This window comes from Phyllobates terribilis, unplaced genomic scaffold (genome assembly GCF_046119375.1).
Source record: "Phyllobates terribilis strain yellow unplaced genomic scaffold, ASM4611937v1 Scaffold_1911__1_contigs__length_192092, whole genome shotgun sequence".
NCBI lineage: Eukaryota > Metazoa > Chordata > Amphibia > Anura > Dendrobatidae > Phyllobates > Phyllobates terribilis.
Genome location: NW_027364671.1, coordinates 16383 through 42383, shown reverse-complemented (window position 1 = coordinate 42383; position 26001 = coordinate 16383). Strand labels below are relative to the sequence as shown.

The following is a 26001-nucleotide window of genomic DNA, read 5'->3' as shown; positions in this document are numbered from 1 at the left end:
TCCTCTTGATGGATGGATGGATGGATGGATTCAGTAGTACTACAAAACTCAGCATGTCCATCCATCCATCCAGAGGGACATGAATTTCAATATAGACCACAGCACAATGAAAAACGTGAGGGTGGAGCATGCTAGTTCTATACTTTTCCAGACGTACATACTGGGTGTTGTAGTACTACAGAATCCATGGATGGATGGATGATTAGATAGATCGATGACATCACAATGGCTTAGAACCCCCAGTGACCGGCTGATGATGTCACAATCGGCCCCTGTGTATAACTATGGGCGCCGGCCGGATCCCAGCCACTCACTATTGTGTGTTGTACTCACGATTTCTGTGTTGCAAAATTTGCTATAGAAAGTGATATTTATTTGTTATTATCAGCGCCCTCCGGTGGAAAGAGAGAAAGGTAAGTCTGAACTTCATCTAATGAGTAATGGGAGTCTTTCCCAGGGGGAGACAACCTGTAGATGATTATAGGGGGACATATATAGATTTCCCTATAGAATTATCCCCAATAACAGTATAGACACGTTTTTTGTAAATTGTCATTAACCCTTTCAAAGCACGGCCAATATTTCCTCCACTTTTTTATTTTTCTGATCACATAGTCAGGTGAAAGCTTGTTTTTTTTTTTTGTGAGACGAGTTGTTGCTTAGAAGAACAGCATTCATTTTACCTTATATTATACTGAAAAATGGGGAAAAAAATAATAACTATGGTGAAATGGTGAAAAAAAAACAGAAAAACAAAACTGTTTTTTGTGCTTTTTACCACGTTCATTTTGTGGTACGATTGATCTGGAAAGATGATTCAGGGTTCATATTGTTTTATTATTATTATTATTGTTATTACTTACCGTAAGTGGTTACAACAATAGTTTTAGAATTTAAAAAAAAAATTGATTTGTTTCACCATTTTATGGCAAGTTGATGTTTTTATTGACACCATTTTGGGGAACATACACAGTTTGGGTGACTTTTTATTGCATTTTTCGGGGAAGGTGCCGTAATAAAAAAAAAAACAAGGGAAAAAAAGGCCATTCTGGCGTTTTGATTGTTTCTCTTACTTTTATGGATATATTGATGCCAGAGACTGTATTTTGCAGATTAGAAGATGCGCCCCAAATTTTGGGGAGGAAAATGGGAAAAAAATGAAATTAATAAAATAGTGCGTCTTATAATCCCCATTTACGATAGCTTACCCGGGGGTGGTCGAGGGGGCTGCGGTGAAGCGGGATCCCAGGAGGCAGGGTCGCTGCTGCAGAAAGCTTTCAACGGTGGCAGGAGTGGGGCGATGCTGCAGGGCCCGGGCTGGAAGGTTGGGGTGCTCAGCACAGTGCGAGACTGCTCCGGGCCACGGGCTTTCAGAAAATATCAAACAAGTCCCCACACTGCCCATCGTTTGCATCGTTTTCACTGCAGTGGACTTTGGGAAAATGGCGCATGTTTAGATTGAGATCTCCGCTCCCAAGATCGAGATCTCGGGAGCCGAGATCTACACATGCTCCGCTGGAGGCGTCCATTTTCCCGAAGTCCACAGCAGTGAAAACGATGGGCAGTGCGGGGGCTCCACTGACATTTTCTGGAAGCCTGGTGCCCGAAGCAGCCTCGCATCGCTGACCACCCCCACCTCCCAGTCTGGGGCCCACAGCATCGCCCCACCACCTTCAACTTCCTGCAGCAGTGACCCTGACTCCTGGGACCCTGCTCCACCGCAGATACCCCCCCAGCCCGGTAAGCTACAATTGGATTATAAATCGCACCCCCATTTTCCCCCCAAATTTGGGAGAACAAAAAGTGAGTCTTATAATCTGAAAAATACATATATATATATATATATATATGCTTGTTTTTTTTCTCTTTATTTTTGAAATCTTTATATTTTATTATTTTTTTTATATTAAAGAAAAACTTTTTTTGCTGAATTTGACCTCATTTTTAGTCCCTCTAGGGGACTTAAACTTATTGTTGTTCGATTGCTTATTACACTATATACTGCACTACCACGGAATTGACTGAGACTAATGCAATATTTTTACCGTCTTGTGTTTTTCTCCAGTGTTTGCAGGGCTCTGTTGAACATGGCATCTCTCTTCAATTCCACCCCAAAAATGCCACTTCTCTTAGAAGATGTGGAAAAAGGAAAAGACCAGCAAGATGAGGATGAAAACTGCGAAGAACAGGACCTGCACGCCCGGACTGGAGTCTCCATAGTCCGCTCTTTCATTATTGTAGGCGTTCTAACCTTCATCAATCTGGTCACCTTCATAGCTGCCTTCACTTTCGTAGGTAAGTAGGCGTAAACCGGCTTATGTCGGGGGCAAGGTGTATAAGGCCCAAAACTGCAAAAAAAGAAGAAAATCTTCATGGCCAACGAGAAGGCTCGTTAGCTGCTGTGATGTCTATTCCTGCACTTCTCTAATTACAATAATCATTCGTGTTCTTCTTTTTGTTCTGGCAGGAGCGATTTCTTACCTACAAAGCGCATTTAAAATGGACGACAGCAAATCCGGCCTTATAAGCTTAGGTAAACTTTTAACATAAAATCCTATTCTATAGGTCACTTGTGAGGACGGCTGGAATCTCGTGACATCATAAGGTTCCAATTTTGTAACGTTCACATGATGGCCGCCTTTATAGTTACCAAAAATGCAAACAGTGATGAGGACGGGAGAAGTGTTTTCAGTGCAACAGTTTAAATAATCCTCAAATATAAATAAATATATGTTAAAGAAATCATTTCTATTAACTGTGACCTCTTGTTTTTCCCCTTCTAGTATTCACGATCAGCAGTGTCCTGTTTGGTCAAATCTATGGATACCTGGGTGACCGCTGGAACAGAAAATACATCATGTGTGCAGGGATGTCCTTCTGGTCGGCCATCATTCTCTGCAAGTCCTACGTTCCCAATGAGGTAACTGATCTAATTGGTAGAAGCATAAAGACTTAAGGCTCATGCAGACGTCTGTGGATCTCGGTGCCATCATGGACAATAATGCACGGACTGGCCGCGGGTCTTCCGACCCGAGCATCGCTATCACGCTGTCAGAGATCGGACCGGGATCCACCGACGTCTGCATGAGCCCTAAAGCCTCTCACTTGTTTGTATGTAGATCAGTATTTTGCATTAGTATTTGCAAGACAAAAGTGAGAGCGGGTCCAAAATTAGGAAAAGTTTATAATTTTTCCATTACCGTATTTCTTTAGGTGTCTTAGAAAACTTTCATAAATGGTCACTGAATATTTTTTTGTGTTTTCACAGTATTTTACAGTTTTTCTCCTAATTAATGGACTGTCTGGAGCTGCAGAGGCAAGTTTTAAAATAACTGCCCCCTCCATCATTGCCGACGTCTTCGTGGGAGATCGGCGCAGCCGCGCGCTTAACTTGTATTACTTAGCAGCACCCTTTGGCTGGTGAGTGTAGATCTATTTATTGTTTTAAGGAGGGAATCATAGCCAAACTGTCTAAGAGTAAGTCCGACAAGGCGGATTTGCTGTGGACTTTTTTCGGTACGGATTTTGCTCTACAGATGCATGTACAATACATATGGATGGCGTTTCAAAAACCCCTCCGCAAGTAATGATCATGGTGTCGCAACACGTAGGGGGAGGATCAGCAGTGAACCAGCAAACATTTCTGGAATTGCTGCAGATTTCTAGGAAATTGATTCAAGACTCTAAATGGAAATATTTTTTCAGCAATGTCAAGACTTTCCCTAACAGAAAACTGCACTGATTGCTATGGGCAAAAAAGTTTTCTGCTAGACAGTTTGACTTTTAGCACTTATGACAAGAGCTCCTCAAAGAATGTGAAGACTCAGAATGATCTTACACTTTTTATTGTTTTTTTATAAATCATTTAAATGGACATAGGAAATGTTGTAATATATCTTATCAGGAAATATACTTATTTCCCTTCATTAATTCACTGATAAAAATCCATCTTCAGTGACAAGACAGATTGTAGCTTTATGCGGCATGGGGTAACAGTTGCTGCTCATAGAAGTCTATGGAGGGGGTGGAGTAGGAAGGAGGAGCCGGAAAAAGGCACTCAAAAATGTATATGTTTATATGTGTGCAGAAATTATGACAACTTTGTTTTTGTTTTTTACAGTGGCCTTGGTTACATCATTGGGTCTAAAGTGACAAGTGCATTTGGTGGCGCCTGGCAATGGGCCTTCCGGGTAAGTAATAGGTCTGAGGGATCTTGTGGACAAACTGTGAATCTTAATTATAATTCCTGAATCGTATTAAAGGGAATCTGGCAGTATGTTTTTCCATTTGATCTGAGAGCAGGGGCCCTGTAGGGGCAGAGCACCTGATTCCAGCGATGTGTCACTTACTGCTCCTTGTAGATGCTTTAAAAAAAAAATCACTGTTTTATTAGCAGGAGATTATGACGAGGGGACTAGTTGTCTCGTGCCATGTAGTCCTCCTGTTCTGTGTAACCCCGACCCCACCACTGATTGGTGGCTTTCTGCCTATGTACAGTGTGCACAGAAAAATCTACCAATCAGTGGTGTAGGCAGGGTATACAGAGCTCAGCATTCAGAGTACTGCTAGATCTGCAGCAGAGAAAACTGGGATTTTATCAATACTTCACCAAGCACACCAGCAAGTGACACATCGCTGGAATCGGGGTCTCTGTCCCTGCATTATGCTGCTCTCAGATGCGCAGCAAACACCTCATCGCAGATCCCCTTTAATGGAACCAGTTCCACAACAGTCTGTGCTCATGTCCTTTTTGTGATGAAACCTCTGTATATGTGATATGTGATGTCTCCTTCTTCATCTACACAGATCATCTCTGCTCTGGGCCTGGTAGGAGTCCTGCTCATGGCTGCATTTGTAAAAGAACCGTCCAGAGGAGCTGCAGAGGAAAAGAACAAACCACTGAGCTTCAAAGGATGGCTTATGGATGCCAACCAACTGCGTAAAAAGTAGGTGTCTTCTGTGCATTGATTTATGTCACTGATCTCCCCCGTGACTTCTGCGTCATTTACAAGTTTTTTACCCTTTTCTCTCTCTGCAGCCGAAGTCTTCTGTTTTCTACTCTTGGGACTATTATGGTAAAATTTGTGGCAGCTGCATTCGGCTTCTGGGCTGTTACTTTCCTGAAGCGTGCCCGGGCTCTCATGCTACAGAAGGCGCCATATCAGACTCAACTATCCAACTATGATGACAGGTACAAGTTTAGCAAACTTTATTTTGACATTCACTGGTGGGAATTTAATTCCCCCTATGACCGTTTTCTCTCTAAAAAAAAATATTTATATTTCAAATTATTATTATATCAAATTATTTATATTTCATTTCTTCAAGCTACTTTACTAATCTCTTTACCGCTTTTCTTTGCAGTCTGATTTTCGGAGGACTTACGGTCATCTCTGGCATCCTTGGAGTTGGAACAGGGGCGGAGATAGCCAAGAGATGCAGGAAGTACAACCCTCGTGCTGACCCTATAGTTTGTGCGGTTGGATTGCTGGGCTCCGCCATTTTCCTGCTGTTGGCTATTATTCTTGCAGACATCAGCCTTGTGGCCACTTATGTAAGTACCTGGAGTACAGATTGCTTTCATCCCCTTACTGGGTCTCGGCTATAGGACCGAGCAGTAGAAATCATAGACTATGGCGGGGGCTGTCTATGAATGTACGGAGACTGGGGTGGATGAATGGATTATAAAGACAAAACCTATGGGGGATAGGAAAGCGTGCAAGACACAAATGTTTATATGTATTGTTCTTTACTCTCTGCAGGTGTTCATCGGGACCATATTTCTGAGCCTGAACTTTTCAGTTTCAACTGATATCCGCCTGGTGAGTGGAGAAAAGCGCTAAACTTATCATAGCTATAATTATATGTATGTAGTCAGTCTCTATGTTCTGTTTTTACCCATCAAATGCCCCATAATCCTGGCTGTGCCCAAGCGTCTGTTGGGTAATTCCCAACTAAAAATAAACCTGGCGCAAGATGATTAAAAACTTCTTTAGTAAAATCTCAGTCCACAACATGTCTGGGCTTCTTATCTATCCTGGCTGATTGTGCATTTAAAGGGGTTGTCCACTACTTTCACATTGATGCCCTACCCGTAGGATATGGCATCAATGTAGGATGGCCGGGGTCCCGCACGCGGCACCCCCGGCGATCAGCAGTTATTGGTATCTGCAGCGGCTGCCACCGGCCGGAGGGGCTTACCTGCGGTGTTTGGCCGTCAAGTTATAGTGGTCACCGCGGTGTACTGCACATCCACCTCCTATTCAATTGACTTGAATAGGTAAGGACTTCCGGCTGGTGGCAGCCGCCGCCGGCACCGATAACTGCTGATCGGAAGGGATGCCGCATGCGGGACCCCGGCCGATCATACATTGATGCCCTATCCATAGTGGACAACTTCTTTAACTTAGGCTTCAAGTATGTTCACTTTGTCCATGTTCTCTTGTCTCGTTGGGTTCAGTGACTCCTTCTGCTCATTCAGAATATTCTCTTGTTTCAGTATGTGGTTTCTCCCACAAGGCGATCAACAGCACAGGCGTTATCGATGGCGGGGTCCCACCTGCTGGGGGAAGCTGGAAGCTCCTATTTCATCGGGCTAGTAAGTAGCTGTTACATATTCTCACATCACTTTAGGGCTACATTCACACATCTGTTTCCATTTGTACATTGTCGCAAAACAGACCATTTTTCTCTTGTGTCATCTGTTTTTTTAAAAAGTGAAGGTGGTAGACTGTCCAAACTTTATTTATCCATTGACTCTTAATAATGGATCAATGAAAAATGGATGAAACACAGATGGAAAACTGAAGTACAAAGTATATCATCCTTTCTCCATCCATTTTTAACAGATTCCTATAGACTAGAAATAGTAACCCCAGTTTTAATTTTTATTTCATAAATCAATAGTACAGTACACATGAAAATAAGAAACGTTGGAATATATCTTTTCAGAGAAATCTGCTTCTTTCTCCTCTCGAACTGATCGTTTATTCTCAAAGTTCTCACTGTATTCAGTGAAGCATTACTGGGATAGGAGATGACAGTTGGTGCTTATAACATTCTATGGAGAGGAAAGAGGGAGGAGCTAGAGGCAGGCTCCCCCCATGTACATAGAATCTGATCAACAGCAATTGTCATCTCCTATCTCAGTAATGTAAAAATCTGTCTTCACTGATTACAGATTTTATCTGTGAATTAAGAATGTTATAAATTAATGGAGGAAAAATAAGCAGATTTATCTGATAAGATCTACCACAAAGTTGCTTATTTTCACGTGTACTGTATTGATTTTATAACGACAGTTACTCTTTACTGGCCAAGTCTGATCCGCAGAACGGATGAGAATAGGACATGCTCTGTCACAGAGGAGTTTTTAAAACTCGCTGTAGCCTATTCATAACATACTTAAAAGGGTTCACCGGGACTATTTGATTTTTTTTACTATGGGCTAACAGGCAAGTCGTTGCTAAATACCTGCCTGTAGTGCCCGGGACCGATCTCTGCCAACACCCGCGATTCAGTGGCCTCCCCTGATATCACGTTGACAGAGCAGCATCTTCTCTTCCGCTCTGTTGACGGGGTGGCAGAACTCCAAAGACAAGATGTCCTGGAGTTACGTCACAGATTATCTGCTGAAGAAGGATGTCACAAGTGTCCTGTTCCCAGACAATGTGTAGTACTGGAGCTGCGGATACTGGAAGCATTGCTGTTCATAGTTTGGAGGAGCTGCTATCTGCAGTGAGGCACCTTCTCTTTCTATGATCACCAGATTTCATTGGTATCCATTGACTGCTGTCAGCATAAACGTGTCCAGTCAATTATGTTTTTTTACTTTCATTAACCATACATAATTATTTATCTCGTCTCATCTTCAGATATCCGACCGCATCAAAAGTTACAATCCAGACTCGGCTCTTTCGAACTTCCGCAGTCTGCAGTACGCCCTCATGGTTTGCCCCTTTGTGCTGGTTTTCGGAGGAGGATTCTTTTTCGCATGCGCCCTCTTTGTTGAAAATGATCGTAAGAAGGCAGAGACAGAGTCTGAAGGTACGTGCAGAAATAAGTTAATTATCCGATCATATCTCTTACAGAATTGGATTAGCATTAGCTCCATAATTAGTAAATGTAATACCCAGCATCTGTATAATACATCCATCCCCATAACAAAGCTCCATAACATAACATTAACAAAGCTGCATAACATAACATTAACAAAGCTGCAATTAACTTATTATTATGACATAAATAGTTTTATCCTAAGGCTATGTGCCCACGATGCAGAAATGCTCAGGATTTTTCCTGAGCGTTTCTGCATCTCCCCTGGAAAAAAAAACGCATGCGGATTGTACATGCGGATTGTACATGCGGATTGTACATGCGTTTTTCTGCCAGGGACATGCGGATGTGAAGCGTTCTTCACATGCATTTCCGCATGCGGGTTGATAAGCGCTTTCCAAGCGATTTTAGCATCACTTGGAAAGTGCTTGACAACTTGGTCACACTATATAAATCCATGCAAACGGCATGGATTTATATAGTGTGACCCCAAAGAATGGTTAAAAATAAAAAAATAAATATATACTTACCTTCCGATGGCCCCGGCAGTCTTGCTTCACTCCGTCCTGGCTGCCGGCAGATCGCGGTACACTGAAGGACCTGCCAACGTCAGCATCGCGTGACCCGTCACATGGCTATGACGTCAGCGCAGGTCCTTCAGTCCACCGCGATCTGCCGGCATGGGAGGACGAGCGCACCGCGGCCCGCCGGAAGGTAAGTATAACATATATTTTTTATTTTATTCTTTTTTTTACAGGTACTATGGCACCTGGGTGTGGATGTCTCCTCTCCTCCACACCCGGGTACCATCCCCACAATGGAACGCATACATCTACATATACAGTGATGCGGAGTCCATGCGGTCTAATGCAAGTCAATGGCGGAGAAAACTCAGCGCTTCCGCAAAATAATTGGTAGTGCTGCTTTTTTTACGCAATGATAATCCGCAGCGGAAATTTCTGCAGCATGTGCACAGCACATACGGATTATCATTGGGGAACATGGCAGACCTTCTACCATGCGTTTTTTAAGCGTTTCTGCAGCGTTTTTGCCGCTGCGGAAACGCTTAAAAAACGCATCGTGGGCACACAGCCTAAGTGTGACCCTACCCTACTGATATGGGGCTGATTATATGACATAAATTGTATTTGAAAAAATCTGCTATGTCTTTTTGGTGGAATCTACTTTTAAGATAACCTGTCACTCGCCATAAATATACATTTATTTTAACCCGGTATAAATGCTGCTATTCTCCTGAATACGGCATTGTTTGTCTCTTGTTCTCAAATCTCCTTGTTCCTGATAGGTCTCCCTGCTCCCTATACATTTATCCACTATTTTAGCCAACTGGCCGTTGTCATCAAGATGTTTCTCAAAAAGAGAAGTTTTTGAGGGTCACGCCCACTTGGCAAAAATAAATACAAATACTAGATTTACATAAAGGGAAAAGGGGGCAATTTCTCAGGAAATTAGAATCTTGAGGAACAAAGGATGAACAATGCCAGATTCAGGAGAACAACAGGATTTACAACGGGTAAAAAATGGTAAATGTCGGATCATCTCGTTCAATTGTTTTTACTTAACATTTACAAAAAAAAATAACATTAAGAAGGAATATAAATTGGGGAGGGGAAAAAGGAGTAATGGGGTAACAATGGGAAGTTACAGGAGAGAAAGTAAAGGCAAGGCTAGTCATTATTATTAGTAATAAACAACTATTATAACTTTGACCATAATATGTGTAAACAATTAGTTTGGTATATATCCAGTATTGTTTGTTTATACAACTATTTTAGTTTTTAAGTTTTGGGTTTAGCCTGAGTAAAAAAAACTCTTCCACTATGGCATTCATCTAACTAAATATCAGCTACAACATTTTTTCACTAATCGCAAAGTTGAACTTAAATATTGTGCGCTGATGCCTTTCCATTACTTCTAATATTGATGGAGGAATTATTTGCTTCCATTTTGTTGCGATTAAATGTTTAATCACCAAAAAGATATGACAAGAGATATGTTGAAATTTGGGTGGGATTTCTTCTAGACCTTGTGATAATAATATTAATTGTGGTGTAAGTGGAATATTGGGTTTAGAAATTCATAGGAGTAAGTTCAAAGTTTCTTTCCATAATTCCTTTATGGACAACTCCAAAATATGTGTAAAATGTCTCCCGGTTTAGCACAACCTCTCCAGCATAGAGGAGGTTGGGAAGGAAATGCTCTGCGGGGTCTCATTGGAGTAAAGGAGCACCGCAGCATAATGTTATAGTGCGTCTCTTGGAAACACGTAGTGGCACAATATGTCAGGTTTAATGCTTTACTGTACATGTAGATAATCCTTCTGTATCATTTTATATCAAATAATTTAATTTTATTTCATCTTTATAGACTTTGTCCTGAAGGAGGTAATATCTACAGCTCCATAAATTAGAACTTTTTAAAGCTGGACCTGAGGAAAAATGAAAGGTAAGATAAGATGGGAATAGTCAACTTTAACTTTTTTAATTTTTGGTAATGAGAATATATAATTTGAGAATATAATTTGAGTGGGTTTTCAGATCCTATTATTTCAGAGTTAGAATTTTTAGTTTCTTTCCAGGCCAGGTATCTCTTCTTAGAACTATTCAATCCTTTTACAAGAGGAGATAAAATATTAAGTACCAATTTTATTTTTTTAAGGGGATGAGTGATAATACCAGATGGGAAATATATTAGTTATACAACCATATAAATCATCGTATAAAACTGTACACTTGTTAAACTACGTTTTGCTTCTTTTGTTGGAGACAGTGGCTCCAGCTTTGCGGCACGAATCATCACGTTGTACATTCAATGTCCGTTCCGGCTATGACAACTTGCTGGAGGTCCTAGATTCATTGGGGATCTGCAGGGGTTTGTCTGACATCTTTAAGTTCCTGGATGTCTTTTAATGTTTTAGAAATACTTGATCTTTTACTAAAGCTAAAATAGTGGGGAGAAGATCCTTTACAGTAAAAATAGTTCTATTTAGATCTAGCTTTATTAACGCCACATAATCAATAATTTATTTTTTAATTTAAATTTATAGATTTAAAAAATTGCACTCATGTACTTCTTAGATATCCATGAAATGCTTAGTGCCGGCCAATATGAAACATTCTGGGTTTAGGAGTCCAGTGGGTGGTCTCAGATCTCACATAGTGATTGTCAGCCCCCTCTATATGAATGGGGGGTACAGTCCTAAACTAAGAATAAGCCAATATCACTTATCTTAAATCTTTTCTCACAAGGCTAGAAATCAGTAACCAGGAGTACATTGCCTGCCGTTTATATATGATATCCAGTTGTTTCATCTTCAGTCATATTTATTATTTCTACAGATCACTATTCCGGAGAGAGGCCTGATTGTGATCCGTCAATGAACAAAGAATCCAGCCGGATGTGACGACTCTTCCACAAGGCGAAAACAAGTCAGAAAAAAGAGACAGATTCCGGGCTCGGTCTCTGTTCTCGCATACGACATTTACTGGACTTTCCGCAGTCAGATGAACTCACGGAATAAAGTGAGGTTCCTGCTGCATCAAGAGGCAGATTCCGGGCTCGGTCTCTGTTCTCACTTCTGGATACGACATTTACTGGACTTTCCGCAGTCAGATGAACTCATGGAATAAAGTGAGCTTCCTGCTGCATAAGGAGACAGATTCCAGGCTCGGTCTCTGTTCTCGTCCTATCATGATTAGTGCCACATTGAAGACTATTGGGCAACACGGTGGCTCAGTGGTTAGCACTGTTGCTTTGCAGCGTTCAGGTCCAAACCCAACCAAAGAGAACAACTGCATGGAGTTTGTATGCTCTCCCCGTGTTCGCGTGGGTTTCCTCCGGGTTCTCCGGTTTCCTCCCACACTCCAAAGACATACTGATAGGAAATTGATAAATAAATAATTAAATATTATTTCAACTATTATTGAAAATTCTTATATTTGACTCCTTGAATGAAGCTAATAGTCAGTGTATGATAACATATCTGAGCCTCTGTATGGGTCTTCACAGTGCTTAATAGAGGCAACTGGGGGTCAACCCAACAAATCATAGGAGCCTCAGGTCTGGTCAATGATTCCTCCCCAGGTCCACACATTGCATTCCATGTCCTGAGCTCACGTATGTGATCAGTCCTCCATTATGGTAAATGGAAAATATAGAAACAACCAATCAAAAGTCTAACACCTTACTGCCCTATGACATACCATTACATCATGGGCACATGGGATTAAACATGAACTGTGCTATTTTCATGGTAGTCGTGCTGTGCAGGCTTAGCAGCTGAGCCCGCACTTCAAGGAGAGTTGGCTGCAACTGCCGACTTTGGTGTTAGCACCTATCCCGACAGTTTAACCCTTTAGATGATGCGGTCAATAGCGACCACCGCATCAATATGGTGGACAGAAGGAAGGGGCCCCCTCTGTACCTTCATTATTACCCCCATGTTACAATCACGGTGTATCGATGGTTATCATGGCAAGCTGAGACCTAACAACAGCCTCTGGGTCTATCAGCAATGGAAGCTTGTTGAAAAAAAGAAGGATCGCTTCACTGTACCAAACTTTTAGGGTGCTCTGAAGAAATAGGTAGTATAGATATCAAAAAAGAACTTCGGCACTCCAATATGGATGCAAAAAATTGGTTATTAGCAGAATTCCCCTTAAATGAAAAGCAGGCCAACGTTTCGACCTAACATGGTCTTTCTCAGGGCCTATGCTAAACATCAAAAGAATATATCCCATCAACATTTGTATATAAACAGAAAATAAGGAAAAACAAAATATACACATACATCTACTTATAAATGATGTGGAATAACCCACAAAAGATTGTGAAATAAATTTGTAAGGTACAGTAGAATATGCAAATAGCGTGCGTTTTTTTAAAAAAATGTTTATATATGTATATAAATTCAAGAATAATGATATAGTAGGAGACCTCATGCTGCCACAAGAATATAAAGTATATATATATATATATATATATATATATATATATATATATATACAGTACAGACCAAAAGTTTGGACACACCTTCTCATTTAAAGATTGTTCTGTATTTTCATGACTATGAAAATTGTACATTCACACTGAAGGCATCAAAACTATGAATTAACACATGTGGAATTATATACTTAACAAAAAAGTATGAAACAACTGAAAATATGTCTTATATTCTAGGTTCTTCAAAGTAGCCACCTTTTGCTTTGATGACTGCTTTGCACACTCTTGGCATTCTATTGATGAGCTTCAAGAGGTAGTCACCGGAAATGGTTTTCACTTCACAGGTGTGCCCTGTCAGGTTTAATAAGTGGGATTTCTTGCCTTATAAATGGGGTTGGGACCATCAGTTGTGTTGTGCAGAAGTCAGGTGGATACACAGCTCATAGTCCTACTGAATAGTCCTAAATAATCAGTAACATGAAATATATTCAATTATTATAAAGTGACAAACAATCTAGTCACCCATACTGAAAGCCCAGTGAATGACCCACAACTTAAAACTTTAATCAGTAGCATAGAATTATCCGCTAAACCCTGGTTTATTATCCTATCCAATAGACACTGGACAGAGTGAGTTTTATGTCATATAGGTAGAGGGATTTTTGGGGGGGATATAGGAATTTTTTATTCATATTGTGCTTCATACTCCCTATTAAGTCCTTTCGGAGTGAGGATCTGTAGCGTATGTATCCAGTATAGCTCACGTTTTTTGAGGTTTTGAATCCGGTTGCCCCCCCCCGTCTATTTGGCGGAATGTGATCAATTACTTGATACCTTAGTTGTGAAATGTTGTGGGACATAGCTAGAAAATGTGCTGGTATAGGTAACATCATGCGTCCACAACGAATTGTTGATTTGTGTTGTGAAATGCGGTCTCGGATATGTTGGGTGGTCTCACCAACATACGCGAGACCGCATGGACACTTAATTAGATACACCACATACGTGGAATCACAAGAGAAATATTCTTTAATAGAATAACGTTTGCCAGAATGAGGATGTGTAAAAGTGTCATCCTTAGTAATATTTGAACACTGTAAACATCCTAGACACGGGAAAGTTCCCCTCCGGGGGGTGGCCAAGGTGCGTTGGATTGGTCCCTTATTTGTGGATCCCATGTCAGCTCTAACCAAATGGTCGCGAATGTTTCGGGATCTTTTATGACATAGTAGGGGGACATCAGTAAATTCCTCTATATCCGGATAAGATTGCTCTAACAGGGACCAATATTTTTTAATGCACTTGAATATCTGTCCCCCAAAGGGGTGATAGGTGTTCACGAAAGTCAGTTGTGAGTTATTATTCCGTCGTGAAGTAGGTTGGGTGACCTGGTTCAAGATATGTGATGGGTAAAGACCATGTTAGGTGGAAACGGACTGCTTTTCATTTATGGGGAATTCTGCTAATAAAAACCAATTTTTTGCATCCATATTGGAGTGCCGAAGTTCTTTTTTGATATCTATACTACCTATTTCTTCAGAGCACCCTAAAAGTTTGATACAGTGAAGCGATCCTTCTTTTTTTCAATTGACTGTTTCTTGGGATTACGCTCCTGTGGCTTCAATGTCGTTCACAACCTTTGCCTTTAATCAGGAAGAAGCAAGTGGAATACTTGCACATGTCACAACTCCCGTTACATTTCTCCACACCCCCACTGAGGAAGTACGCATAAGGGACCTAGAGAAGGAACAAAGGAGGTATACCGCTTTGGATCTACACTGCGTTACTCTCGCAGAATATCACAAAACACAACGAATTCCACGAGGATTAAGAGTCAACCTACGTCCTACTCTATTTAATGATAACTCTGATTATTGCAGTAAGTTCGAGGGGATCCTCAACAAATGCTCAATGGACATTATTGTGTTGACAATTGATTTTCTCCAGAAGGAAATAACCAATCTACATACTAGGATTGCCTCTACTGAGCAACAATTGAGTAATACAATTTCATCTGAAGAATTTACAACACTGAAAAACAAAGTGGACAAAACCATTTCTGAATATCGCAACGAACTCCAGATCCAGAAAAAATCTAAATTTCTATGTGACGCTGAAAACTACCTCAATAATCAAGTGTATAGATGGCGCTCTTCAGATCAAGGCAGAAGCAGCAGATCATACAGGCGAGGATACAACTCTTCTCCAGGCCGACACTCCTCTACAGACAGCAAACGAGGTACCTATCAACCAAATTATTTTTTGGATCAACGCAGAAACCGTCCACCAAGAATAAGACGAGGCGGGGGAGGCGATCGACAGACAGACAACGCTCGGATGACAACTCGTTCTCGGGTAGGACTAACATCGTGTATAACATCTTCTCACAATCCTTAGCACCGGCCGAATTAGACCTATTGCAAAAAGGTCTTTCATTTAGCCCTACACCTGCCTTTGATACATTCCAACTGGAGCAAGAACTACAACGCTTTTATAGAACCTTAAGATTGAAAGTCCATTTTTCCTCTGGTAGGGGGCTTACTACTGATCCTCCAGGTGCCTCTCAGAGCAGCCAGAATGATGGAATGTTCTCTTTACATGGCTTGAAACTGCGTATTCCTAGCCATTTCCAACCGCCTTGTACATATTATCATGTAGAGACATATATTGACTTGGTCCAGAAAGACATTAATGAAGTCCTACAAGCCATAAAGAGAGGCGATCTGCATAACAAAAATAACCTCAACCCTGAGGAAAGTATGGCCCTCTCCTCATTGAAAAAAAGGAAAGAACTTATTGTAAAACCAGCTGATAAGGGGGGAGCAATTGTTATTATGGACCGGTCTTATTATATATCAGAGATATACACTCAATTGAATGATACTGAAACGTATCTACCTATAACACGTAACCCCACCACAGAGGTAGCTAATTTAATTAAAAATTTAGTCTCACATCATTCTCAGAGAGGCACAATCGATTCCAAACTGTCAGAATTTTTGGTCAATCCAAACCCAATAATGCCGGTATTTTATACCTTACCCAAAATACACAAGAATCTATGGGCACCACCCGGGAGACCTATTGTAGCCTCTACAGATTCTATTTTGTCACCCTTGGCTATTACATTAGAAAAAATTTTAACACCCCATATTCAGAAGATTACCTCATACCTTAAGGACACTACCCATTTTTTGACATGCATAAGAGAATTAGGACCAATCCCTACTAACAGCATCCTAACAACAATGGATGTCAACAGTCTCTATACTAGTATCAATCACCAGTAGGGCATTTGTGCCACAATAAAATTTGTAAGAGCCCATACTACATTCTCAGCCGATCAGATTGACTTTTGCAGTGATTTATTAACTTTGATCCTCACCAAAAATTTTTTCATGTTTGAAGATCGTTTTTTCTTTCAAAAGAGGGGTACGGCGATGGGCTCCAATGTGGCACCCCCCTATGCCAATATCTTCATGGGGAATTTTGAGATAGATCATGTATATACTCACCCTCTGTTTGAAAAGCATGTGCTATGCTGGAGACGTTTTATTGACGATATTTTCTTTATTTGGACTGGCACAAGACAAAACTTAAAAACTTTTTTTGATGACCTTAACAGCAAAGTTACTAATCTGACATTTACCATACACCAAGACCCACATTCCATACGTTTTTTGGACACACGGATTACACTCGTTGACACAGGATATCTAGTCAGTGACTTATACACAAAACCAACAGATAAAAACAGTCTATTGTTGTATTCCAGTTCTCACCTGGGCCATATTAAAAGGTCATTACCAAAATCACAACATAATAGGGTGGATCGAATAGTGTCTACTGCAGATTCTAAAAAAATTAGACATGAGGAGATGAACGACAAATTTCGACAGAGGGGTTACCCATCACATATCTTGAACCAGGTCACCCAACCTACTTCACGACGGAATAATAACTCACGACTGACTTTCGTGAACACCTATCACCCCTTTGGGGGACAGATATTCAAGTGCATTAAAAATATTGGTCCCTGTTACGGCAATCTTATCCGGATATAGAGAAATTTACCGATGTCCCCCTACTATGTCATAAAAGATCCCGAAACATTCGCGACCATTTGGTTAGAGCCGACGTGGGATCTACAAATAAGGGACCAATCCAACGCACCTTGGCCACCCCCCGGAGGGGAACTTTCCCGTGTCTAGGATGTTTACAGTGTTCAAATATTACTAAGGTTGACACTGGAAGTGCATTGAGGTGAAGGGTGCATTGCTGGAAAAGGGAAAAAAAAAAAACCTCTTTAAATATCTTAGTTTGCGAGTGTGAACGAGCTGCGTGAGTCCGGAGCGTAAGTGCGAACGAAAGTAAGTGTGTGACTTGTTTTTCAGTGACTTTGTATTCAGGGAGTTTGGAAGGGAGGACTTTGGACTGAATTGCTGACTGTATTTCATTAATTCTTTACTTTACTTTTTACTTAACATTCTGTATATTGCAATCCCCATTAGGAAATGAGCTCCATTATTGACAATGCTATCCAGTGTACATCTTGCCACATGTATGTATTCCTTGAACAGCAGGTCGAGGTTGCTTACTGCTGCGCGAGATGTGTGCACGTTGTGCGTTTGGAAGCCCAGATACTGGATCTAAATGAGCAGCTGGCAACACTGAGATCCATTGACAACATGGAAAGGAGTCTGCTGCTCACTGAGCAGCAGCTTACTGGGGTAGATGTGGGGGAGGGTGGTAGTCGGGAGCTGCAGGACAGTGAGGTCGCTAGTTGGGTGACAGTTAGAAGGGGTGGTAGAGGGAAGAGTGCCAGGGAGGCTAGTCCTGATCTGGCACACCCCAATAAGTTTGCAAAGTTGGCAGATGAGGGGAGTGATGGTACAGGGGTAGCACTACTGCAGCAAGGCATCTCCGGCTTTCAGGGGACGAGTGTCAGCTCCAGTAAAGAGGGAAATAGGAGAGTAGGGCAGGCTAGGCAGGTGCTGGTAGTGGGGGACTCAATTATTAGAGGAAAAGATAGGGCAATCTGTCACAAAGACAGGGATCGTCGAACAGTGTGCTGCCTACCTGGCGCTCGAGTCCGGCACATCGCTGATCGGGTTGACAGATTACTGGGAGGGGCTGGTGAGGACCCAGCGGTCATGCTGCACATTGGCACAAATGACAAAGTTAGAGGTAGGTGGAAGGTCCTTAAAGATGATTTTAGGGAATTAGGCTGCAAGCTGAAAGCAAGGACCTCCAAGGTGGTATTCTCTGAAATACTACCGGTACCACGTGCCACGCCAGAGAGGCAACGGGAGATTTGGGAGATAAATAAGTGGCTCAAGAACTGGTGTAGGAAAGAGGGATTTGGGTTCCTGGAGAACTGGGCCGACTTCTCAGTTGGCTACAGACTCTACGCTAGGGACCGGCTGCACCTTAATGGGGAGGGTGCAGCTGTGCTGGGGGAGAAAATGGCTAGAAGGTTGGAGGAGTGTTTAAACTAGGGATTGGGGGGGAGGGTATTCATTTTATAGGTGGGGAAGATAGTGCAGATAGTGACCTGGCCACAAATAAAGAAATTGGGGGTGGGGTTAGAACAGTCAATAAAGTAAGATGGAATAGAGGTACAGAGAGATACATAAAATGCATGTACACTAATGCCAGAAGCCTCACCAACAAAATGGAGGAATTAGAATTAATTTTGTTGGAAAATAATTATGACATGGTAGGGATATCTGCGACATGGCTGGACGAGAGCCATGACTGGGCAGTTAATTTACAAGGCTATAGTCTGTTCAGAAATGACCGTACAAACAAGCGAGGGGGGGTGTGAGTTTATATGTAAAATCATCCTTAAAACCTGTCTTGCGGGAGGATATATGTGAATCTAATGAAAATGTAGAGTCCCTGTGGGTGGAGATAAGGGGAGGGGGAAAAAATAATAAATTACTGATAGGGGTTTGTTATAAGTCTCCAAAAATAATGGAAGTAGCGGAGAATATCCTCGTAAAGCAGATAGATGAAGCAGCGACTCAAGGAGAAGTCATTATTATGGGAGACTTCAACTACCCTGAAATACATTGGGGGACAGAAACATGTAGTTCAAGCAAAGGAAATAGGTTTTTGACTACTATGAGAGACAATTACCTTTCACAACTGGTTCAGGACCCAACAAGAAGGGGGGCACTGCTAGACCTAATATTAACCAATAGGCCAGACCTCATATCAAATATATTAGTTGGGGGTCACTTGGGTAATAGTGATCACAAAATAATACGTTTTCATGTAACCTTTAATAAGATGTGTAGTAGCGGGGTTACAAGGACACTAAACTTCAGGAAGGCAAATTTCCAACGGTTAAGAGATCATCTTAGTGCAATAAACTGGGACGATATCCTGAGACATAAAGCTACACAAAGCAAATGGGAGACATTTATTAACATCCTGAATAGGACCTGTGCACAATATATACCCCTTGGGAATAAACCTGCTAGAAATAGGAGGAAACCACTATGGCTAAATAGAGCTGTAAGGGGCGCAATAAGTGACAAAAAGAAAGCATTTAGAGAACTAAAGCAAGTAGGTAGTGATGAGGCATTAAATAAATATAGAAAATTAAATAAATTATGTAAAAAACAAATCAAGGCAGCAAAGATTTAGGCAGAGAGAATTATTGCCAGAGAAAGTAAAAATAACCCCAAAATATTCTTTAACTATATAAATAGTAAAAAACTAAAAAATGATAGTGTTGGCCCCCTTAAAAATAGTCTGGGTGAAATGGTGGATGAGGATGAGGAAAAAGCCAATATGCTAAATGATTTTTTTTCAACCGTATTTACACAAGAAAATCGCATGACAGAAAACATGATTAGTGATAACAAAAATTCTCCAGTAAATGTCACTTGCTTAACCCAGCAGGAAGTATGGCGGCATCTAAAAATCACTAAAGTTGACAAATCACCGGGCCCGGATGGGATACACCCGCGAGTACTGCAGGAATTAAGTAACGTCATAGATAGACCATTATTTTTAATCTTTAAAGATTCCATAATAACAGGGTCTGTACCACAGGACTGGCGTATAGCAAATGTGGTGCCAATATTCAAAAAGGGGACAAAAACTGAACTTGGAAATTATAGGCCGGTAAGCTTAACCTCTACTGTGGGTAAAATCCTGGAGGGTTTCCTAAGAGATGCTATAATAGAGTATCTGAAGAAGAATAACCTCATGACCCAATATCAACATGGGTTTACGAGGGACCGTTCCTGTCAAACTAATCTGATCAGTTTTTATGAGGAGGCAAGTTCCGGACTGGACCAAGGAAATGCAGTGGATGTTGTGTATATGGACTTTTCAAAAGCTTTTGATACGGTTCCACACAAAAGGTTGATACACAAAATGAGAACAATGGGGATAGGGGAAAATATATGTATGTGGGTTAAGAATTGGCTCAGTGATAGGAAACAAAGGGTGGCTATTAATGGAAAACACTCAAACCGGGTCTCAGTTAACAGTGGGGTACCACAGGGGTCAGTATTGGGCCCACTTCTTTTTAACATATTTATTAATGACACTAAACTCTGCAGGGTAATCAATACAGAGGAGGACAATTTTATATTACAGGAGGATCTATGTAAACTAGAAGCTTGGGCTGATAAATGGCAAATGAGCTTTAATGGGGATAAATGTAAGGTAATGCACTTGGGCAGAGGAAATAAAATGTATAATTATAAGCTTAATTGTAAAACACATGGCAAAACTGTTACTGAAAAAGACCTGGGTGTATTGGTGGACGACAAGCTCAGTGTAGTGGCCAGTGTCAGGCTGCTTCTGCAAAGGCAAATAAAATAATGGGATGCATTAAAAGAGGCATAGATGCTCATGAGGAGAACATAATTTTACCTCTATACAAGTCATTAGTGCGACCACACTTAGAATACTGTGTACAGTTCTGGTCTCCGGTGTATAAGAAAGACATAGCTGAACTAGAGCGGGGGCAGAGAAGAGCGACCAAGGTTATTAGAGGACTGGGGGTCTGCAATACCAAGACAGGTTATTACACTTGGGGTTATTTACTGTGGAAAAAAGAAGGCTTAGGGGTGATCTTATTACTATGTACAAGTATATGAGGGGACAGTACAAAGAGCTTTCTACTGATCTTTTTACTCTGAGGCCTGAGACGGGGACAAGGGGGCATCTTCTACGTCTAGAGGAAAGAAGGTTTAATCATAATCACAGACGGGGATTCTTTACTGTAAGAGCAGTGAGACTATGGAACTCTCTGCCGCATGATGTTGTAATGAGTGATTCACTGTTAAAATTTAAGAAGGGCATGGATGCCTTTCTTGAAAAGTATAATATTACAGGTTATAAATACTAGATTCCTTGATAGGGCGTTGATCCAGGGAACTAGTCTGATTGTCGTATGGAGTCAGGAAGGATTTTTTTTCCCCAATGTGGAGCTTAGTGTTTACCACATGTTTTTTTTTTGCCTTCCTCTGGATCAACATGTTAGGCTATGGGTTGAACTAGATGGACTTAGTCTTCCTTCAACCTTAAAAACTATGTTACTTTTACACATCCTCATTTTGGCAAACGTTATTCTATTAAAGAATATTTCTCTTGTGATTCCACGTATGTGGTGTATCTAATTAAGTGTCCATGCGGTCTCGCATATCTTGGTGAGACCACCCAACATATCCGAGACCGTATTTCACAACACAAATCGACAATTCGTTGTGGACGCACGATGTTACCTATACCAGCACATTTTCTAGCTATGTCCCACAACATTTCACAACTAAGGTATCAAGTAATTGATCACATTCCGCCAAATAGACAGGGGAGCAACCGGATTCAAAACCTCAAAAAACGTGAGCTATACTGGATACATACGCTACAGATCCTCACTCCGAAAGGACTTAATAGGGAGTATGACGCACAAGATGAATAAAAAATTCCTATATCGCCCCCAAAAATCCCTCTACCTATATGACATAAAACTCACTCTGTCCAGTGTCTATTGGATAGGATAATAAACCAGGGTTTAGCGGATAATTCTATGCTACTGATTAAAGTTTTAAGTTGTGGGTCATTCACTGGGCTTTCAGTATGGATGACTAGATTGTTTGCCATTTTATAATAATTGAATATATTTCATGTTACTGATTATTTTTCTTTGTCTTGTAGGTTACTAATTAAGGTTCCCAGGGACCTCCGTAACGAATCCCATGCATTTTTTTCTTTGACTCTTCAGGATCCCCCTCCTTATTTTGTAATTTAATATAATATAATCTGTTTTTCAAGTATTCATCTCCTATAGCTCCTCCTAAGGTTGGCTCACCCTGCGTTATTCTGCTCTTGATTGAGTATAACCTCTTTCCACTGATTTACACCTTAAGTAAAGTCTATCCACTTACTTCCAGTGTAGCGTATATACTGCGCATGTCCGGAAGTGACTTGCGTTCCACTGTCTCCCTTTGCGTTCCAGCACGCGCACCGGAAGTCAGTATGGCCATACTGCGCATGACCGGATATACACCGGCGTTCTTTCACCGCTTCCACCAACGCACTAGTCCTATATAATATATATATAGTCCTATATATATAGTCCTTTATATAGTCCTTCCTTCTTTCCACCACACGGCGCTTTTTCGCGGTTCCTAGTCCATGCACTATTCCCTTCACGCCAGGTATGTAATCCTTCAGTGTTCCCTACGCCATTTTTGCTATTTGAACCGTTTGTTCTGTGTCTAATTGTTCCTACTTACCTGTAATAGAGTTTCTTTGCTGCTACTCCTCTTGTAACTAACTCTATGACGGACCATGACACCATGTGGGATCAGTGACTCCATGAGCTTACATTGATATTCCCATTAGAAGCCTTATGATGAATATATTGCATGTTACCTACACTCTTTAATATAAATTGTACCCTTTTTCCTCATTGTAAATCATCTGACAACGTTTGTCCTTCAAGCATATATGTGAATATACAGTACAGACCAAAAGTTTGGACACACCTTCTCATTTAAAGATTTTTCTGTATTTTCATGACTTTGAAAATTGTACATTCACACTGAAGGCATCAAAACTATGAATTAACACATGTGGAATTATATACTTAACAAAAAAGTGTAAAACAACTGAAAATATGTCTTATATTCTTGGTTCTTCAAAGTAGCCACCTTTTGCTTTGATGACTGCTTTGCACACTCTTGGCATTCTCTTGATGAGCTTCAAGAGGTAGTCACCGGAAATGGTCTTCCAACAATCTTGAAGGAGTTCCCAGAGATGCTTAGCACTTGTTGGCCCTTTTGCCTTCAATCTGCGGTCCAGCTCACCCCAAACCATCTCGATTGGGTTCAGGTCTTGTTACTGTGGAGGCCAGGTCATCTGGCGTAGCACCCCATCTCTCTCCTTATTGGTCAAAAAGCCCTCACAAAGCCTGGAGGTGTGTTTGGGGTCATTGTCCTGTTGAAAAATAAATGATGGTCCAACTAAACACAAACTGGATGGAATAGCATGGCGCTGCAAGATGCTGTGGTAGCCATGCTGGTTCAGTATGCCTTCAATTTTGAATAAATCCCCAACAGTGTCACCAGCAAAGCACCCCCACACCATCACACCTCCTCCTCCATGCTTCACGGTGGGAACCATGCATGCAGAGTCCATCCGTTCACCTCTTCTGCGTCGCACAAAGACGTGTGTTCTTTAGCCCATACAAGAGTCTTCTGCTTGTTGCCTGTCCTTAGCAGTGGTTTCCTAGCAGCTATTTTACCATGAAGGCCTGCTGCTCAAAGTCTCCTCTTAACAGTTGTTGAAGAGATGTGTCCGCTGCTAGAACTCTGTGTGGCAGTGGCCTGGTCTCTAATCTGAGCTGCTGTTAACCTGCGATTTCTGAGGCTGGTGACTCGGATAAGCTTATCCTCAGAAGCAGAGGTGACTCTTGGTCTTCCTTTCCTGGGGCAGTCCTCATGTGAGCCAGTTTCTTTGTAGCGCTTGATGGTTTTTGCAACTGCACTTGGGGACACTTTCAAAGTTTGCCCAATTTTTCGGACTGACTGACCTTCATTTCTTAAAGTAATGATGGCCACTCGTTTTTCTTTACTTAGCTGCTTTTTTCTTGCCATAATACAAATTCTAACAGTCTATTCAATAGGACTATCAGCTGTGTATCCACCTGACTTATGCACAACACAACTGATGGTCCCAACCCCATTTATAAGGCAAGAAATCCCATGTATTAAACCTGACAGGGCACACCTGTGAAGTGAAAACCATTTCCGGTGACTACCTCTTGAAGCTCATCAAGAGAATGCCAAGAGTGTGCAAAGCAGTCATCAAAGCAAAAGGTGGCTACTTTGAAGAACCTAGAATATAAGACATATTTTCAGTTGTTTCACACTTTTTTGTTAAGTATATAATTCCACATGTGTTAATTCATAGTTTTGATGCCTTCAGTGTGAATGTACAATTTTCATAGTCATGAAAATACAGAAAAATCTTTAAATGAGAAGGTGCACACTTTGCTCCAGTACCGGCTGTGTCTCTTGTCTGATTGTTTAGGGCGGCGGCGCGGCTACTGCCTGATTCTTATAGTTACTGTGTGCGCACTCCTAATGCCTCCCCAGCCTATTGCTGTGAGTCACTGGATACTTAAACCTCCTCCACCCAGTAGGGGGTGCCTGAGCAACACTTTGATTCAGTGTGTTCTGTGCAACTGAGTTGCCAGGTCCTGTCCTGTATCTTGTCTGTTTCCGCCCCTGGGGGCTGTATACCCAGGCCTGTTACCTGTATCTGTGACTTCTAGTCTGTCTCCGCTACCATGAGGGCTGAGTTCCCAGGCTCGTTATTGTATCTTATTACTGGTTCAGCTCCTGTCTGAACTGTGTCCTAGCCCGTTACCTGTTTCTCTCTATGTCCGAACCTTCCCTTTTCCTGCAGTGTCTGAACCTGCACCTAACTCCAACTTGTTGTCTCTGAACTTCTGTTTGTGAGTTTTGTGTACACTCGCTACTTCATTGTAAGTACCTTGTGTGTATCTAGTTCTGCTTGTTCACCGCACCTGCGGTTTTGCTCTGCCCTGCTTGTTCACTGCACCTGCGGTTTCGCTCTGCTCTGCTTGTCCACCGCACCTGCGGTTTCGCTCTGCTCTGCTTGTTCACCGCACCTGCGGTTTTGCTTTGCTCTGCTTGTCCACCACACCTGCGGTTTCGCTCCGCTCTGCTTGTCCACTGCACCGGCGGTTTCGCTCTGCTCCGCCCTGCATGTTCACCGCACCGGCGGTTTCGCTCTGCTCAGCTTGTTCATCGCACCTGCGGTTTCGCTCTGCTCAGCTTGTTCACCGCACCTGCGGGTTTTGCTCTGCTCTGTTGGTTTACCGCACCTGCGGGTTTTGCTCTGCTCTGCTTCTCTTCCACACCTGCGGGTTTTGCTCTACTCTGCTTGTTTACCACACCCGCAGGCTTTGCTCTGCTCTGCTTGTCTATCGCACGTGCGGGTTTTGCTCTGCTCTGCTTGTTTACCGCACCTGCGGGCTTTGCTCTGCTCTGCTTGTCTACCGCACCTGCGGGTTTTGCTCTGCTCTACTTGTCTACCGCATCTGCGGGTTTTGCTCTGCTCTACTTGTCTACCGCATCTGCGGGTTTTGCTCTGCCCTGCTTGTCTATCGCATCTGCGGGTTTTGCTCTGCTCTGCTTGTCTACCGCACCTGCGGGTTTTGCTCTGCTCCACTTGTCTACCGCACCTGTGGGTTTTACTCTGCTCTGCTTGTCTACCGCACCTGCGGGTTTTGCTCTGCTCTGCTTGTCTACCGCACCTGCGGGTTTTTCCCTGCTCTGCTTGTCTACCGCACCTGCGGGTTTTGCTCTGCCCTGCTTGTCAACCGCACCTGCGGGTTTTGCTCTGCTCTACTTGTCTACCGCATCTGCGGGTTTTGCTCTGCTCTGCTTGTCTACTGCATCTGCGGGTTTTGCTCTGCTCTGCTTG

General features: G+C 42.0%; 1 protein-coding gene across 1 annotated transcript; it reads left to right on the top strand.

The window, feature by feature from the left end:
- The first annotated feature begins 2087 nt into the window (after positions 1-2087).
- Positions 2088-17081, top strand: LOC141245567 (protein spinster homolog 1-like). Its single transcript, XM_073669076.1, has 15 exons — positions 2088-2295; positions 2468-2533; positions 2784-2920; positions 3269-3420; positions 4121-4190; positions 4807-4946; positions 5039-5191; positions 5365-5554; positions 5763-5822; positions 6500-6598; positions 7875-8046; positions 10444-10460; positions 14671-14774; positions 14898-15155; positions 16793-17081. The coding sequence occupies exons 1-15, from the start codon at positions 2088-2090 to the stop codon at positions 17079-17081; spliced, it is 2115 nt and encodes a 704-aa protein (XP_073525177.1).
- Positions 17082-26001: the final 8920 nt, after the last annotated feature.